Source organism: Pavona decussata, unplaced genomic scaffold (genome assembly GCF_977016875.1).
Source record: "Pavona decussata unplaced genomic scaffold, jaPavDecu1.1 SCAFFOLD_8, whole genome shotgun sequence".
Classification (NCBI taxonomy): domain Eukaryota; kingdom Metazoa; phylum Cnidaria; class Anthozoa; order Scleractinia; family Agariciidae; genus Pavona; species Pavona decussata.
This window is the reverse complement of record NW_028145431.1, coordinates 331444-347500: the sequence shown is the minus strand read 5'-3', so window position 1 is coordinate 347500 and position 16057 is coordinate 331444. Positions and strand designations below refer to the sequence as shown.

General features: G+C 39.0%; 1 protein-coding gene across 4 annotated transcripts in view; it reads left to right on the top strand.

Annotated features, from left to right (window-relative positions):
- The window catches only part of LOC146488715 (ephrin type-B receptor 1-B-like), a 28238-nt gene extending 12296 nt beyond the window's left edge, over nt 1-15942 (top strand). For 3 of the 4 annotated variants that reach the window (XM_085113030.1, XM_085113019.1, XM_085113022.1), the window contains 17 exons: nt 2356-2989; nt 3425-3472; nt 4304-4663; nt 5476-5684; nt 6130-6199; nt 6707-6827; nt 7553-7602; nt 8419-8556; nt 9140-9216; nt 9809-9914; nt 10724-10785; nt 11151-11249; nt 11861-11974; nt 12955-13104; nt 13276-13320; nt 13963-14114; nt 14618-15942. In XM_085113030.1, the coding sequence (XP_084969156.1) occupies nt 2356-2989; nt 3425-3472; nt 4304-4663; nt 5476-5684; nt 6130-6199; nt 6707-6827; nt 7553-7602; nt 8419-8556; nt 9140-9216; nt 9809-9914; nt 10724-10785; nt 11151-11249; nt 11861-11974; nt 12955-13104; nt 13276-13320; nt 13963-14114; nt 14618-14873 (2691 nt within the window). In that variant the 3' untranslated portion in view covers nt 14874-15942. The remainder of the gene's footprint in view (nt 1-2355; nt 2990-3424; nt 3473-4303; nt 4664-5475; nt 5685-6129; nt 6200-6706; nt 6828-7552; nt 7603-8418; nt 8557-9139; nt 9217-9808; nt 9915-10723; nt 10786-11150; nt 11250-11860; nt 11975-12954; nt 13105-13275; nt 13321-13962; nt 14115-14617) is intronic. The other variant, XM_085113036.1, reaches the window with a different exon arrangement.
- The last annotated feature ends 115 nt before the right edge of the window (nt 15943-16057 follow it).

Genomic DNA, 16057 nt, shown 5'->3' with positions numbered 1-16057 from the left:
TATTTTTATGATCTGGACTGAAGGTCTGGATAACTTAAAAATCTTCATCGATTATCTTAACAACATTCACCCTTCCATTAAATTCACTAGCTCGCACTCTTCTACTAACGTATCTTTCCTTGATGTTAATGTTTCTTTAACGAACGACGGTAACATCAGCACTGACCTGTACACTAAACCTACAGACAAACACCAACATCTACTGTATTCATCTTGCCATCCCCTGCATACAAAAAATGCTATTCCTTTGAGTCTAGCACTCCGCTTACGACGTATTTGTTCTACTGACGAAACGTTTAATATACGCACTGCACAACTTACTACATACCTACTCAAACGAGGCTACAAACGAAACTTTGTCACTAAACAAATACAACGTGCCGTCAACATCCCACGCAGACTCGCTTTACAAACTAAAGACATGAACAAACCTACGCGTGTACCTTTTATTACGACTTTTAACCCATCGCTTCCTCACATCTCCAACATCATAAAAAAACATTATCATTTACTGCACTCGTCTGACCGCTGCAAAAAGGTTTTTCCAAATTTGCCTGTTGTGGCTTTCAGACGATCTCCTAACCTACGTGACTTACTGGTTTCGGCTAAACTTTCTTCTAACTCGACTAATCCCCACCCACAACTCCCTTCCGGCTCCTATCGTTGCGGTAAAAATTGCGCCACTTGCCCATACATTTCCGATGGTCTCACTAACTACACCTTCTTTTCCACTGGTGAAACGCGCCCTATCAAATCTAACCTGACCTGTGAAACTAAAAATCTAATCTACATGATCCAATGTAACCGCTGTAATTTACAATACATAGGAGAGACTAAACGACGCTTAAAAGACCGCTTTAATGAACACCGCCGCACCATAGATAACCCTAACACTAAATCTAAACCCACCACAGCCGCAGAACACTTCCTCACCGCTCTTAACCACACCGCTAACGACATGCAATTAATCCCCATAGAAAAAGTCTACTCTAACCGAGACTCAATCCGTAAGGCCAGGGAAGCCTTTTTAATCTCAAAAGGCAGAACACTGTCTCCACATGGCCGTAATATTCGCGAAGAAATGTACTAGCTTTTTCCTTTTATTATTTTTTATTTTTTGTTACTATTATTTCATTTGCTTCATATTTACTGTCAATCAATTTAGTTTTACGTAGTTCCGCTATTGCGCAAATATTTGTCAGCTATATAAGCGTGTGTCCCAATGTAAATTTTCATTATACCTGAAGAAGGCTGGTTTGGCCAGCCGAAATATAGTAACCTTTAAACCGTAATTCTACGTTGTATCGGTCTCTGCTTCTTTTATCATCTCTGCAGAGTCCCACCCTCACCGGTCCACCCGCCGAGGGAGCTTCGAACACCTGATGATGCTGAAAACAATATATATAGGACGCGACAGCGTCTTTCCCTCCCATGTGGGACACATTTTCTCAGACGTGCACGAGGCACGGCCTCGTTTTGCTGCGAAGCTTGTTTTCGTCCTATAACGTCATAAAATCACTTTTTTCGTTCACAACTCTGACTGAAGTCTTGAACGCGTGGATTTCTTGACATCTTTTAGGTTGATGTCGATTACATCAAGGATTTTCTTGAAAATGTTCGTCTTGGTGGGGGTACACCTGAAAGCCGTTTTCACGCCGCTTAAAATCGGTCAAATGGAAATATCTTGTTTGCATTTCAAGCAACACAAAAACCCTCCATTCATAACGCAAATCAATGATTTGGGGTGTTTTATGAATTTCTGGGTGATTTTTAGGTATATTTGTAAGGAAATAATTTTTCTTGAAGGATTGGTAAAGTTAAAAGAAATAAGAAATGTCGAAGATTAAGTGAAGTTTTAAAATTAGAATTTGTAGGTAATAATTAATAGACGGATACCAAGTCAGTCCACTAGCAACCTGGGGTGCTCTTGCGTGGTTATCGACTGTCTGTTAGTGTTCCAAAAATCATTTTCTTTCTTCTATCCATTCTTAAAACCTCTTCAAATTTCACTCAAATTCAGGTAAAGCCCCACCTTAACTGCGAGTTTGCACATTTAGATTATGGTTTTACTTTCAGATGAGATGTTACGGTAGAAAATCAAATTACTTAATTCAATAAAGGAGGTTAAATGACAGCGGCTTCTATTGTGATGCCATGCTACATCGGAGAGCTTGTTACTGGAATAGGGGTGCTTATTAACTGAACGACATTCAAGCGGTGTACTTATCAGAGGGAGGGCGCTAAAGCAAATCATTATTTTGCCTCGAAACCTGCACAACGTGTATAAATTAAATGGAATGAAAATTTAACTAATGTTGTTTAAATTTATTGTTTTCTTATTTTCTTTTCTTTTAGTGGGAACACACAGCATCAGGGAATTATTATACCACGTGTGATCTTCTCTCCCATTCTCTTCCAAACAACTGGTTACGAAGTGGGATCATTCCAGTTAGAGAAGGAAAACGATTGGATGTGACTGTCGAGTATCATACAATTGCGTGTCGTGATCGTCAACCGTACAACTTCTGTAACAATTCGTTCTCTGCTTATGTCTGGGAATCAAACACAACAATCAACATACCTCACCCCATTACCAGCTATAGTTCGTATAGGAGATTTGCCACTATCAACCATCCGCAAAACGCGGACCACTCACTAACAATACCTCTTGAGGTAAACAGCAAATTTATTGTGCTGGGATTTCGCGACCAAGGTGGTTGTAGAAGATTGTATTCCGTGAAAGTTTCTTATAATGTTTGTGTTGGAAAAACCCTTAAAGATAGCTTGGTCTCTCTCCCGCAAACATTACCTCAGTTAAGAAACAAACAATCAATTCCAGTTGAAGGAAATTGTACGACAGACTCCGTCCAAGCTGTGCAGGGCAGTATGACTGTTCTTTGTGAAAGCACTGGTGATTGGAACACGAGTCTGCTTGAAGGAAGATGTGTCTGTAAGGAAAGCAGGCAGAACAGTGGAGGGATATGCAGTGGTATGTTTGTTTTAGTTTGTTTTGTATCGAATGAATGTTCCCTCCCGCATTCTCGATGGATTGTATAATACTGTTTAGTTCACGCACTTTTCTCTAGAGCTATTGTCTATTCAATCGAATTATACAGTGGAACGTGGTTAACACGAACACGAACACCAAAGGGACATACAGAATGATAAACGTCACGACATGATAAACGTCATGATAAACGTCACGGCACAAGTTTCGTTGATAAGCATACAAATCAAAAGCATCAGAGCGTTGTTTTAGATCTGCAACTTACAACTACAACTTAAGTTCAAACTAAAGAATGATACACCGCCACTTGATACTCATTCACGTACATTGCCCATAGGTTTAACGGCTACAACTTTAATTAATGGTTACTACGCGTATTCTGCCTGAATCTGGTAATTTTTTTTTCTGAAATGTTAGAATGTTCACCTGGAACGTATAACGATGGAAAGGGGTTGAACTGCACTGGTAGGTCACTTTTAATCGTTTACTTCTGTCGTGTCTGTTCGCTTGAATTTCTTTTCCATTTGATTCTCATTAACCGCGATGTAAATCTGCGGTCGAAATAAAAAAAAAATCGAAAACAAATTTTCCGAAATTAGAACCTTTTAAAAGGTGATGCTCCTATACCCCGTGGACAAGATTGGCAATTCGCGAAGCGGCTCTTAAATAAAAAAAAAATGTATGTTTGAATATAAATATATATAAACATCATCTATCATAAGTGCTAAAAAATTAGATACCCTCTCTTTCTCTTTCGTGGAAACTTAAGACTAGATGGCACGTGAAACGAAAGAAGAATTGCTCTAAGCAAAAGATGTTAAACCGTACTGTAAATTGGCTCTCCTTTCTTCCTGTGCTTGCGTTTATGCTTTTTTCTTGGGTCACTCGTTTTAATCTGGATAATGGCATCACAAGGCATAGCAATAGGACAGTAAGGTTTGACTTCCAATCATTAGGCAGACATGCACAAGCACAGGTGTTACGTGTAAGAAATTATTTAGGCCCGTGGTAATGAAAATAATAATAATAATAATAATAATAATAATAACAACAATAATAATAATAATAATAATAATAATAATAATAATAATAATAAACTTGTGTCTGTTATTTAGCTGAGTGCATTTTAACTAAATGCCTGAAATGTCAAATTTCTGCTTGTGCTTGTCGCTAGTGAAAACCAGGTTGATGGGCGCTGTGCCCTTGAATATCCGTCACTGCGTTTATGCAACTCGCACAAGTAAACAACCCTGCCTCAATGCTTATGTTTGTGTGTTTTTTTTTTCTTACATGAAGTCATACCATCTGAACCAAGAGATGCAGTTGCGTCATTCGTAACTAATATCTCAGCTGTCGTATCTTGGTCGCCTCCTGCTACCATTGGTACAGAAACTGACGTGTTTTACGACATTGAGTGCCGAAAATCATGTGACTATTACGGCAAGAGTTGCAATGACGAAGTATGCGATGGTGAAGTCATCTATCTGTCGCAGCCGGAAGACTTGGATATGACAAATATAACAATAACTAATCTGGCTTCTTTTGTAAACTACACCTGCAAAATTAGCGCCAAGAACAGAGTCAGTAAAGTGGCTGAAAGGAATCCAGATGTCAAGAGAAACTTTGCGTTGGTAAACCTGAGGACTAACGGAACTGGTAAGTTATTAAGGTGATCAAATACCCACGATTCACGTTTGACATAGGTAATAAGCTAGGAGTTATTTACCGCTTCATCACTTTGAAAAGGTAAGCTTATCGTCATCCTCATTTGTTTGCCCTCGTTTAATCTACTTAAGTACAGTTTTTATTATTAATAAAAAAACTGGAACACTGTATAATGCAATTCCAGTGCGTCGATTGTCTTCGTCGCCATTATATATGAGCCATTTTACCATGCCCGAGAAATAGCGACCATTGTATTGTCTTCTGGTTGTTCTTGCAAAGCGAATTTAGCAAGATATACAAATATTTCTTGATTGTTTTAAATAAAACAATAATTCCATTCGGGCTGCGCGCCTTGTTGGCTATCTATCATCTTATATCAAAAAAAGCGCTCGTGAAATAATTTTTAAGTATAATGTCAGAGCTGCCCTAATAGACTCTCTATCTGTTATGTTGTTGTAAGATCGGTTTACAATTGAATGTCAAAAGTAATTTTTTGCTCGCTTTGGTTTGACTAAATGCCACACTGTGAGAAGTTAACAGAACTCGCAACACTTTCTCAACTAATTGAGAATCAAAATCAAATCCACTCACGACATACTCGTGCGCAATTTCCGATCACATGCATTGGCGTCGAATTGCGGTTGGTTGATTGCGCTGTTTACGTTCGTTGTGTTGCAGGGTTTTTGTTAAATATTTGATTAGAAAAGACCAAATTAAACTTAGCAGGGAATAAATCACTATCCTGTAATTAAACTAGTTGTAGGTTCAATTACACTGATAACCCATTGCTTTACCCACCACAGCTCCCGGCAAACCGGAAGTAGCAGTCCATCTTGCTGAGAATGGCAATATTGAATTGTCATGGAAACTTAAATGCAAGAACGGGATAATTGAAGGATACCGTGTGACATACGTCAGAATGGATGATTTTTCTGACACCGAAACCTTGATAACAAAAAACAAAGAAGTGCAGATTAAGAGTTTAGCGTCAGGAAAAACTTATGAATTCCAGGTTAGTTGTGAGGGTTCGATTAAGTTCATGAAAGCCCTGTAAGGAGCCGTCACGTTCTATAGAGGATAGGGGATCGGTGGAATTTTATAGGCAGTGAACTATAATGGTTTTTACCTCTATCACCCTTCTCCAGCAAAGAATGACCCCCCTCCCCATACACATACACACCCACACCCACACCCAATGGATGTCAGGGAGGTTATGCGAGTCTTTTTTTTGCGAGGTGGGGGGGGGGGGGGGTGGGGGTCTTTGAAGCCATTCTTTTCCCATACAAACTCTCCAGGTCATCATTTCCAAGGTAAGATGAACTGTCTTTTCTGTATGTAGGTCGTTTCGCTTATCCTTTACCACGAAGAAGGATAATGTTTTTAATCGAAGTCAACTTAGCCTAAACAGAGCAACCAATGGCCGTTAAATTTTTTCTGCTTTTGTTTTTGCTTTTCAGGTGTTTGCCCTGAACAACTTTGGAACAGGACCTCCGGGTGTAAAAACGTTGAAAATTCCAAGTGGTTCAGGTTAGCTGACTTTTATTAGAGTATAATGTAATTGCAAATAAATTTTCAATACACTTTTCCGTAAAAACCCCAACCATAGGGAGTGTAAGAAGCTACTACGGCGACGGCAACGAGAACGTCACAAAACAATAGGATATAATGAGAAGAAATAAAGGCCCTGCAAGTGCGTTGTGAATTTTGGTACATTTCTCCACCTTGCTCGGCCAAACAACAACATGAAATAATCAAATTCAAAGTTTTGTGTGCACATGACGGTTAAGTTTTTAATCTGTCTCAACTTGAACGCCGTTTCTACCTGTTCTGTCATTGGATAGTTCGGCCACATTGTACAAGTTGAACGAATTCGAATAATCACGAAGTAGTACAAGTAACGCGAACTTATATTTTCAAGCGACGTTTTCGTTGGCGTTGCCTATTACATGTCGAAGAATAGTCGCTATTCACTGCCACACGCGTAACACTAAAAATACCTGTAAGTAAAATAATTTCTCTTTCGTTTTTCTCCAGGAAGCTCATCAGGCCTATCCCCAAAGTCTAAGGCAGTCATTGCTGGTGCCGCAGGGGGTGGAGCCTTGTTGCTTATCATCATCCTTGTAATTGTCATTGTGTTCGTCTGTCGCTTTAGAAGGTGCGTCCATTATGCTTAAGGATACTATGGTTATCAAACCCTATTGCCTTCCCGTTTACCTACTGGACACCCATAGTTCGTCTCAAACTTGAGGGAACATTGTGTTCGTCATAGGTCGTTCTAGACAGTGTTTGCAGTCAATTACTTCATGGAAATTAGAGTCCTGTCTCGTAAGCGCAACGGGTGATATCCCAGTCTTTTCTCTATCAAAGAGGATTCTGTTAGAACACTATTAATCGAAAAAGTGATTTATTTGCATGTGAACACATATAAAGTCTTCTTGCAAATGAAATGTCGAGTTCGATTGCTGTTGTAATTGCCGATGGCTTATGTTTCATTGGAGGGTGTAGTGATACTTAATCCTCACGGCAAACTTGGAATGCATATGAAAAACAAGGGAATGAAGAACTTCTTAAATGCGACAGGGTAAATAACGTTTCGTTTATATAGCTATACTTTTTCAGCTTGAAAGTGATACACCTGAACTGGAAGATCCCCAAAATAAACGTCTCATTGCTGTCGGTCCCCTCCCCCTCCCCGTCCTCCACCCCCCTCACCCAACCCCCACCACCTTAGATCCGCCTTCTTGGAAAATTCTTAGCCTCTCTCCCCTATGAAATAATTTATTTAGCCGTCAAGGGGTAAATGAAAATAGTTGAGTTTAGATAATTAACTTAGTTGTATATTTTTGGTGATTACTGTTTGATTACTCTTTTTTGATATAGGCGCAGTGCACGAAGCATACAGAAAGAATACATGCGCACTCTAGAGCAAGGTACGTTGACAGAGTCAAGGTCTTCTTGGACTCTGAGCAGCCGTCTTTTTTTCCTCCTTAGATCTTAGTATTACAGTGGAACCCCGCCTTACGGCCACCTAGGTTATACGGTCACCTCGTTATTACAGCTAATGTTTTTTGGCCCGGCAAAAGAACCATAAAGTTTCCTATAAAGCATCCTCGTTAATACGGTCATCCGTTAATATATTTTGAAATCCCAAACAAATCCCGTTGGTGACCGTATTAACGGGGTTCTATTGTATGCTTGCTTTAGGTTGCGCAAACTTGCAAGGCTTTGTAAAATACTGGAATGTTTCTAGGCTCGTCAAAGTTTGATGTATGTTGATGGTGTACCTTAGCTTATAGCACTGGGCCCAACGGATCAGTGATTGACAAGTAGGGTTAATGTACAGAAGTGGGGAGGGATAAGGGGACTTGAGAAGTGAGCGCGGAAAGCGAGGTAACAGGAAGCGGAGGAGGTTGGGAGGAAATTTCGCACTACTATGTAATGTTGCGCAATAGAAATGGTGCAGAGAGGGAGATTGAAACCGGGAGTGGACACTTTTGAAAAGCAAGAATATTTGCTTGAGTGGTAACTAAAAGGGTAATTTCCATTTCTCAGTACTTGTCGGATAAACCGGTGACCGTGGGTCGGGAAATGTTTGCGTGTTGTCTTCGTCTTGCTTGAGAAGCTATTACTTTGCAAGAAAAACACAGAGTGCCTTGTAAGCACGTGTTTATACCTTTAATAGAAACAAGACCTTGGGAACGTTGAAACTGATCTCGTCACTAAAGCCTATTCTTTATGTTATACAGGGTTAGGAAGCGATCTACCTATGGATCAGCGACGATACATTGACCCTGGTAACTATCTTGATCTTATGGAGCTGCTGACAACATTTACATCTGAGATTGACAGAAGTAAAACCAAGCTGGAGGGAATGATAGGACAAGGTAAATAAACGTGCGGTGTTCTACTGCTGGTTTAGCGGCTTACCCTCTGCATGCAAGGAAACCTCGTGGTACATTTTGAGATCTGGTGGTCGATGGTTGGTACTCTGAAAGAAATACACGTCTACTTGATTTCCGATCCAGTTATTTAAGGGAGTACAAGGTGTTTGCATGACCTAACTCTCGGGGAGGAACGTTGTCCAGGCTAGTATGCCGCCAGAATAGAAACGAACGGACGAACGAACGAACGAATGAATGAGTGTGTGAATCAATCAATCAATCAATCAATCAATCAATCAATCAATCAATCAATCAATCAATCAATCAGTCACCCAGTCAGTCAGTCAGTCAGTCAGTCAGTCAATCAATCAATCAATCATCCGATCGATTAAGTAGGTAGTTAGCAGTCAATGAGGACCACGATATTTCGACACGAAAAATAAAAAGTTCGACTTCAAAACCAAGATCAGTGTAGCAGAAAATATAAATGTATTAATCATGTAAAGCAAAAGCAACTTTGTTGTTAGTGTTCCCAGAAGCAAGGCTATGAATGTTTTGCGTAATATGCCATCCATTTATTTTTCAGGAGAGTTTGCTGATGTCTACAAAGGAACGCTGCAGACTTCGAAAGGAAAACAAATCGTGGCGGTCAAGGTTTTGAGGGTCTGTATCTCTGCACGACCCATTTTCTTAGATTTTTGTCTTCTACAGTATAAACGATTGTATGTCAAACTAGCACGCTATATGGTTTAAAGGTCAGAGCAAAACGTTTATGGTAAAATGCTCACAGATTCACATCCCGTCCATACGTTTCCATTTTTGGTTGGAAAGGCAATTTTTCTTTTCAAGCAACTTCGAGGTGTTTGGAAATTGGATGAAACGTTCTTCCGAGTGTTCTATAAAGCCTCTCAAACCATCAATAAATCTTGCAGAAATTCAAAGACGAAGTTCACCAAATTTTAAGATAATTAACACCACATTTCCAAACCTTCAAGATGGTGATTTTATTTGTTTTATCTTCATGAATTAGTAATGAGTTTGAGAAAACGTAGTTCTCAAAGGCATTGGTAAGGATGGCGTGAAGTTTGATACACGACTTCGTTGCTTATGTTTTCTTTCTTGTTCTCCTTTAATATAAGAGAGTATTTGAGGGGTCATCGCATACATATCAGTGTTTACTTGTTGTATTATATCAGGGTAGTATTTATTCCATACTTGATATCGACTTAAGTTGCTTACTGTTCCTTGTTTTTAGCCTGGTTCAAACGAGAAGAACCAAAAAGATTTCTTGGCTGAAGCTTCCATCATGGGCCAGTTTCATCATCCAAACGTTATCCAGCTTATAGGAGTGGTTACACAAAGTAGGTGGAACATTGTGTTAATCGCTTGTATCTAAAGTGGTTCATTGTGTTTTTTTTTTTTCGAGTTACTTAGATTAAGCGACTTGTTGTTATGTAGGTAGTACTTTTTAATGTTCATTGTCAAATGAAGCAGGGTAGAGCGTGTTTTAACTGCCTAAATACTCCTGGGTTCTTTTCTTTTTTTGTCATTTTATTCTTTCATAAAATAGATTTTGTGATGGCGAAAAATATAAAGCCGTTGTTTGTAGATGTTACTCACTATCGAAGTAATTCGAAGGTTGTTTCATCAGTAATACAGACGCAGCACTACATATTACAGAACATAAAACTTGTTAAAAATGGCGCTGTTTTGTCAAATGGTCTACCTCAAAATGTAAGGCAAGCGTCATCTCTAAACAAATTTCGAGCATCATAAAATGATCACTATATCAACTATTAGAGGTGCCGCGTTCATGACAAACAGGTTCTAGTGTTAATGTACAATAAATTGTTTAGATATTAGCTTTAACCCAGTATTTGTTATAAACCTGATTGAATTTTTACCTTGGATATGTAAAGATTGCCTCCTTGCTTACAAATATAAAAAGTGGTTCTGGAGGGAAAAAATTCAGTGATCCTAAGGGCCACTTGATTACAAGCCCTTCGCCCCAACTACTGAGCTTCTACCCAAATAGCTGAGAAAGGGCTAAAATTTTAACTGATATTTTGAAAATCACCGGACGTTTGACCGGTAGCTGAGATTCTAGCGCCCAGTTGCAGTCCCTCCAATACGCGTCTAAAATATCAAGTATGCCATTAATGTCTTCCAGGCAGGCCCATGATGATCCTTACAGAATTCTTGGAAAGTGGATCGCTGGATCACTTTTTGAAGGTATCATTTCAGCTCTTGTGTTGATACGCTACACTGTGTTTGCTTTGTGTAAGGCGTTGTTTGCACCGTGCTTTCGGGCTTCAACGTTGTTGACAGTGTCTTCCCTGTGGTATCTTATTCCTTTGTTTTCTCACATGCACGGCAATGAGATATGTTCGATAATTTTATTTTCGCATCAATTCATCAAAATTGCGTTACGTCTAAACTACAGAAAATTTTATCAATTGACATCCTTCTGTCGACATCCATCCAAGACTTTTCTGGTGGATACTCAATATGTTTGCCTCGTGGACCGTGCGCTTACATAACTCAGGTTCGTTGTTTGATTATTATAATTAATTTTACTGACTTTTCCTTCTTCGCAGAACCGCAACGGTCAGCTGACAGTATTTCAGTTATTAGGGATGGCAAGAGGTGTGGCCTGTGGGATGGTCTACCTTGCAGAAATGAACTTTATACATCGGGTATGCTTTGACATTTTTAAATATGTGTGGTGTGAAAGATCCTGTCCCTGACGGGCTCCGTTCGCGTGTAGTGTATAAGTTTGCATGTGCGGGCTGTAATGCCTGTTATGTCGGCGAAACAGCCCGGCATTTTCTACACGCGCACGTAAGCACTTAGCCAGTGATAGGGCCTCTTACATTTTCAAACGTCTGCAGAATTCTGAACATTGTCGCGCCTTATGTTTATTAGATTGTTTCATTATTTTAGATCACGCCTCTACCATTTTCCAACTCAAGATGAAAGAGACTTTACATATTCAAAGAGAACAACCTTCCTTGAATCAATAATTACACCGTGTAAATCTAAAATTATTCCTATAATTCTTCTTATTGTCACGTTTCATGTTCATTTTGTCGTCACCGTTTATCATAATTCGCATATTTGTCTACTTATAAATACACTTCCAACGCTTTGTACATTAACTAACTCAAGATGACAGAAGTCTCTGTCGAAACATGTTTTGTGAAGTTAAAGGTTTTGCCGTTTTCTTTAAACGTTTGATATTTAATTCCTTTTAACTTCATGGAACTTGGTTCTAACTAAGCTTGTTCGCACTTTTCTCCTGATTCAGGACTTGGCTGCTCGTAACATTCTTGTTGGCGAAAATATGTCGTGCAAAGTATCTGACTTTGGTCTTTCAAGAGAGCTGTCTGATGACACTCCGGATTCAGAGTATGAGACGCAGGTATGTAAAATCTGTGTTGTCACCCAGCTACACGTTTCTGTACTGCGAACGGAAAGAGATTTTCGATTACATTGTTGGTATTTTACAGGAAATGAAGGTTTAGTTTTACTACCGTCGAATATTTGAACAATTTCATTTGTGCATAGAACCATGTTTGACTGGTGTCCTAGTTCTCCATCGCGATAAACAACAGGAAGAAATGACATCGAGGGGAAGAAAAAAAAATCGGAATTCTAAATTATCCGTTCGGTTGCGTAAATCGCATGGCCGAATTTAGTTTAGGATAAGACAAAACATTTCACATTCCTTTACACAACATGCCATGATGGTATCGAATTATTTCGAGTATAAACATTCATCTTCACGAATGTCTCGGCGAAGTGTACTTAGACTTAGAGAATAAAGCGTCGATATAAGAATAACGACCGAGCAGAGTTCCGAGACTTTCTAACACACTTAACATGGTAAATGACAGCAAATAGGTTCGGCATGCCCTTCAAACTCTAGGCTATATTTTCCTAAACACGCAAGATAACAAAGGTGTTTCAATGATGATTCGTGCTACGAGCTTGAATATTGGTCGAGTTGCGAAGCGAACCAGAGTGATACTGAGTTTGTGGTACAAACTTTAGGTGAAAACTCAGAACCAGTACCCAAAACGTCCGTCAAATATAAAAACCAGTGATAATTTAAGAACGCGTTGACCATGACTTAAGACCCGAACGGGCTGCATTAGGCAGGATGTAGCAGGATTTCAATTCACCTTGTAAAAAGCACGTCGAATTTCGATATAAGAGAAAATAGTGGATAAATGGATATTGTTGTCAAGGCGCACAAGGCACAGTGGATGACTAGGATCCTTTAAGTTATTATAAAGAAGTTAGTGTAATTCCACGTAAACCATATAAAAACTGTGCAGGGTACCAAGTGCGGAATGCACGAAATGACAAAAAAGTTGACAGTGCTTGCACTTTAAATAGGGAGGTAAAATTCCCGTTCGTTGGACTGCACCAGAAGCTCTACAGCACCGGAAGTTCAGCTCGGCCAGTGATGTATGGAGTTATGGTATCCTTCTCTGGGAGATCATGTCATTTAGTGATAGACCATATTGGGACTGGAACAACTATGATGTAAGTGATAAATTTCTGATCTTTGCTTTGAATTCCAAACAAGCCAACATCCATATTGTACGTGTTACTGCAGTCCACTTTACATACCTGTCTTGGAAACGTATTCATCACTTTGAAGATCATATAACTGCTTACTTGATATTAATTTTTTTCATCTTTCTATTTTGCAAGGTTATTAACCGAGTAGAAACTGGATATCGACTTCCACCTCCCACGGTAAGTCTTGCGCAAGGGACATTGAACTGACACTTTTTCAACATTTCAGTTTTCTGAATTTTTACCACTTCTGGCAACACTGTAAAATACAACTACTTAAACGCTATTTCGCCCGAATGTTTTTGCGTGAGCCTGGTGGAGCGAGACAGTTTTTTTCTCCTGAGGTCTACAAAATCTTAAGATAACGTCAAGACAAAGGAATTACGTCATTTTACCCGAACAGCCGACATCTTGTTTCAACCATCTTGGATTTCTCGATTTCTGTAAAAGATGACTCAAACCGAAACTGATGAAGAAACGCTGAATGAGATAAACGTGAGAAGACTCAATGAAAAAATTAAAAAATGTCAGTTTTAGAAAGAAATGAAAAAAAAAAGAATGTTTTAGCCCAGCATCTCTTACTCTTTAGTAGAGGACGTCCAAGAAATGTACTTACATCTTTGACACACGGGCAGAACCACAAGTTTGCTTTTTAAACCTATTGTATTTTCACGTTCTTTTTGCCAATACTGTCGTTTTTGCCGAAGTTCCGTATTGATTTTGATGCATGATATGTTGTAGTTGATTAGTTAATAACATCAAATTTAATTTGTTGCCAACCTGTTCAAAATATCTCTGTCCACATTTATCTGTATAATCAAGGCCTGCCCAAAAGTCGTCCACGGCTTGATGCTGGAGTGCTGGGAATCAGACAAAAACAAACGACCAAAGTTTGCTGATATCGTCATTCGTCTGGATGAATTATTTCGTTTCCCTGAAGTCCTCAACGACAACTTATTATCAGTTACAAACAAGTAAGTTGCATTAATCGTACTGTTAACTAACTGATCAGGGCCACGTGGACAATAAGGTTTAATAAGCGTCTTCGTATTTGCTATGAAAGATACACCTTTAAACCATTGCTTACTTTGTCTTGCGTATTCTATTGCTCTTGAAGTTGACTATTGTGATCGAATCCGATGGAGATCAAAGGCACGCAGTAGTTGTTTCCGGATTTATAGAGCCTCCCTGCGTCGCGTGAATGTTGTTAGCGTACTTAGTCTTGAAGGAAAATATTCCCAGTTAATGATGGAAAATTGCTGCACTTCTAATTCGTGTATAGGAAGGTCTACATTGTTCGAGCGTGCATTTGTCAGTCATTGGCTTTAATGCCTGTCGCCCCTGGCCCTCCGTTTGGAAAAATAGGATACGCCGGTTATTTTAATACGAAAAAAACTGCTCTACTCTTGCACTATAATGTCGCCCAATTTTAATACTCAAATAGTATAACAAGTTGTATTATTATTTTTTTTTGTAGTTCCGAGAAAGAGGCTCCGCCAGAATTCCAGTCTGTCGATGAATGGCTCAAATTTATCAACATGGAGAAGTACGTGGACGTATTCCACGCTGCGAACATCAATAACTTGGAAAACGTCTCTAGACTGCGGGATAGTGATTTGAGAGAAATGGGAATCTCACTGATTGGTCATCGAAATAAGATGAACAAAAGTATAAGATCAATGAACACGCACTTTGTTAATAGGGGTCTGGACTTTGACGAAGCGGCCATATAAACTGCTTGTCATGCGTCGCTGTGAAGTATCCCTTGGACATCCAGGACGTTCAGGGGTGGGGAGGGTTGGTGGTCTTTTCCACCACCGATTAATTCGGATGATTTTTTGTCAGTAACAGCCGTTTACAGTAGCTGTTATATTATGTCGTTAATAGACAGATTCCGAGATGTGATCTGACAAGATAAAGTACAGCGAGCTGATACCATTCTTATTTTTTGTTTGTTTGTTTGCTCTAAGAAATTTGATAAAAAATATAAGGAAAAAAAATCTGAAACTGGAAAAAGTATATAAGCAAAGTATTAAAAAAAATTCTAGTTGAACCTAGGTAAAACTATGAACAATTATCATTCATTCTCAAGAATAAAACGGTTTGTATACGTCACTAAGTGATGACTAAATATCGCTAGATTTCTCCAAAGACCCTGTTCAGCGACAGAAAGGAACCGTGAAAAAATGCATTGCTCCCAGGGAACAATTTTTTTTTTCAAAAGACCTGGAAACTGCTAGATATAGCAAATTTGCAGACATAGTGCACCACAGTTGAGCCAAAATTTTATCCTTGACTAATCTCTGCATTTATCAGTTTTCGCAACAGTTTATTCTAAGACGTCCTGTGTTTTCTTGAATGTGAAGGTTAAGCCTTGCATCAAGTTGGATTAAGGAAACAATTCATTTTCCTTTGTCGCGGTGAGAGAAAAGTAATACGGCTTGACTTTCATACGCTTCCGAAGGATGAAGCTCTCCTACGCTGAGTTATTGCTGAAATATTTGTCTTGCTTTGCTGTTATTATTAGCAGCATTTTATTGGCGTGACGGCCCTACATATCGAAATATGTAACTGTGAAATTTTGTTAAGATGAAATTTTTTGTGTACGCTGGTACATGTGCGAGAATATACTTAACGACAATGTATTTTAAAACATTCTAAAAATTCTATAATTAATTATCATTCAATGACGAAGTATTTTCAAAGATTTGAGAATTTTCCCGACAATTAAAACAATTTTTAGTTTTGCTGTAATTCGATTTATAATTAAACGTTTTAATACAATTTAAAAGTTTGTAAGAATTTTGTTTTCTTGTCAGCTGTTTTTGTTTTATCTTTAGGTGGAGATAGGCGATCCACTACCGTAAAGATAGTGCGAGTTGGATGCCGGGTGTCGGTCTTCGTGACACCTGCAGGC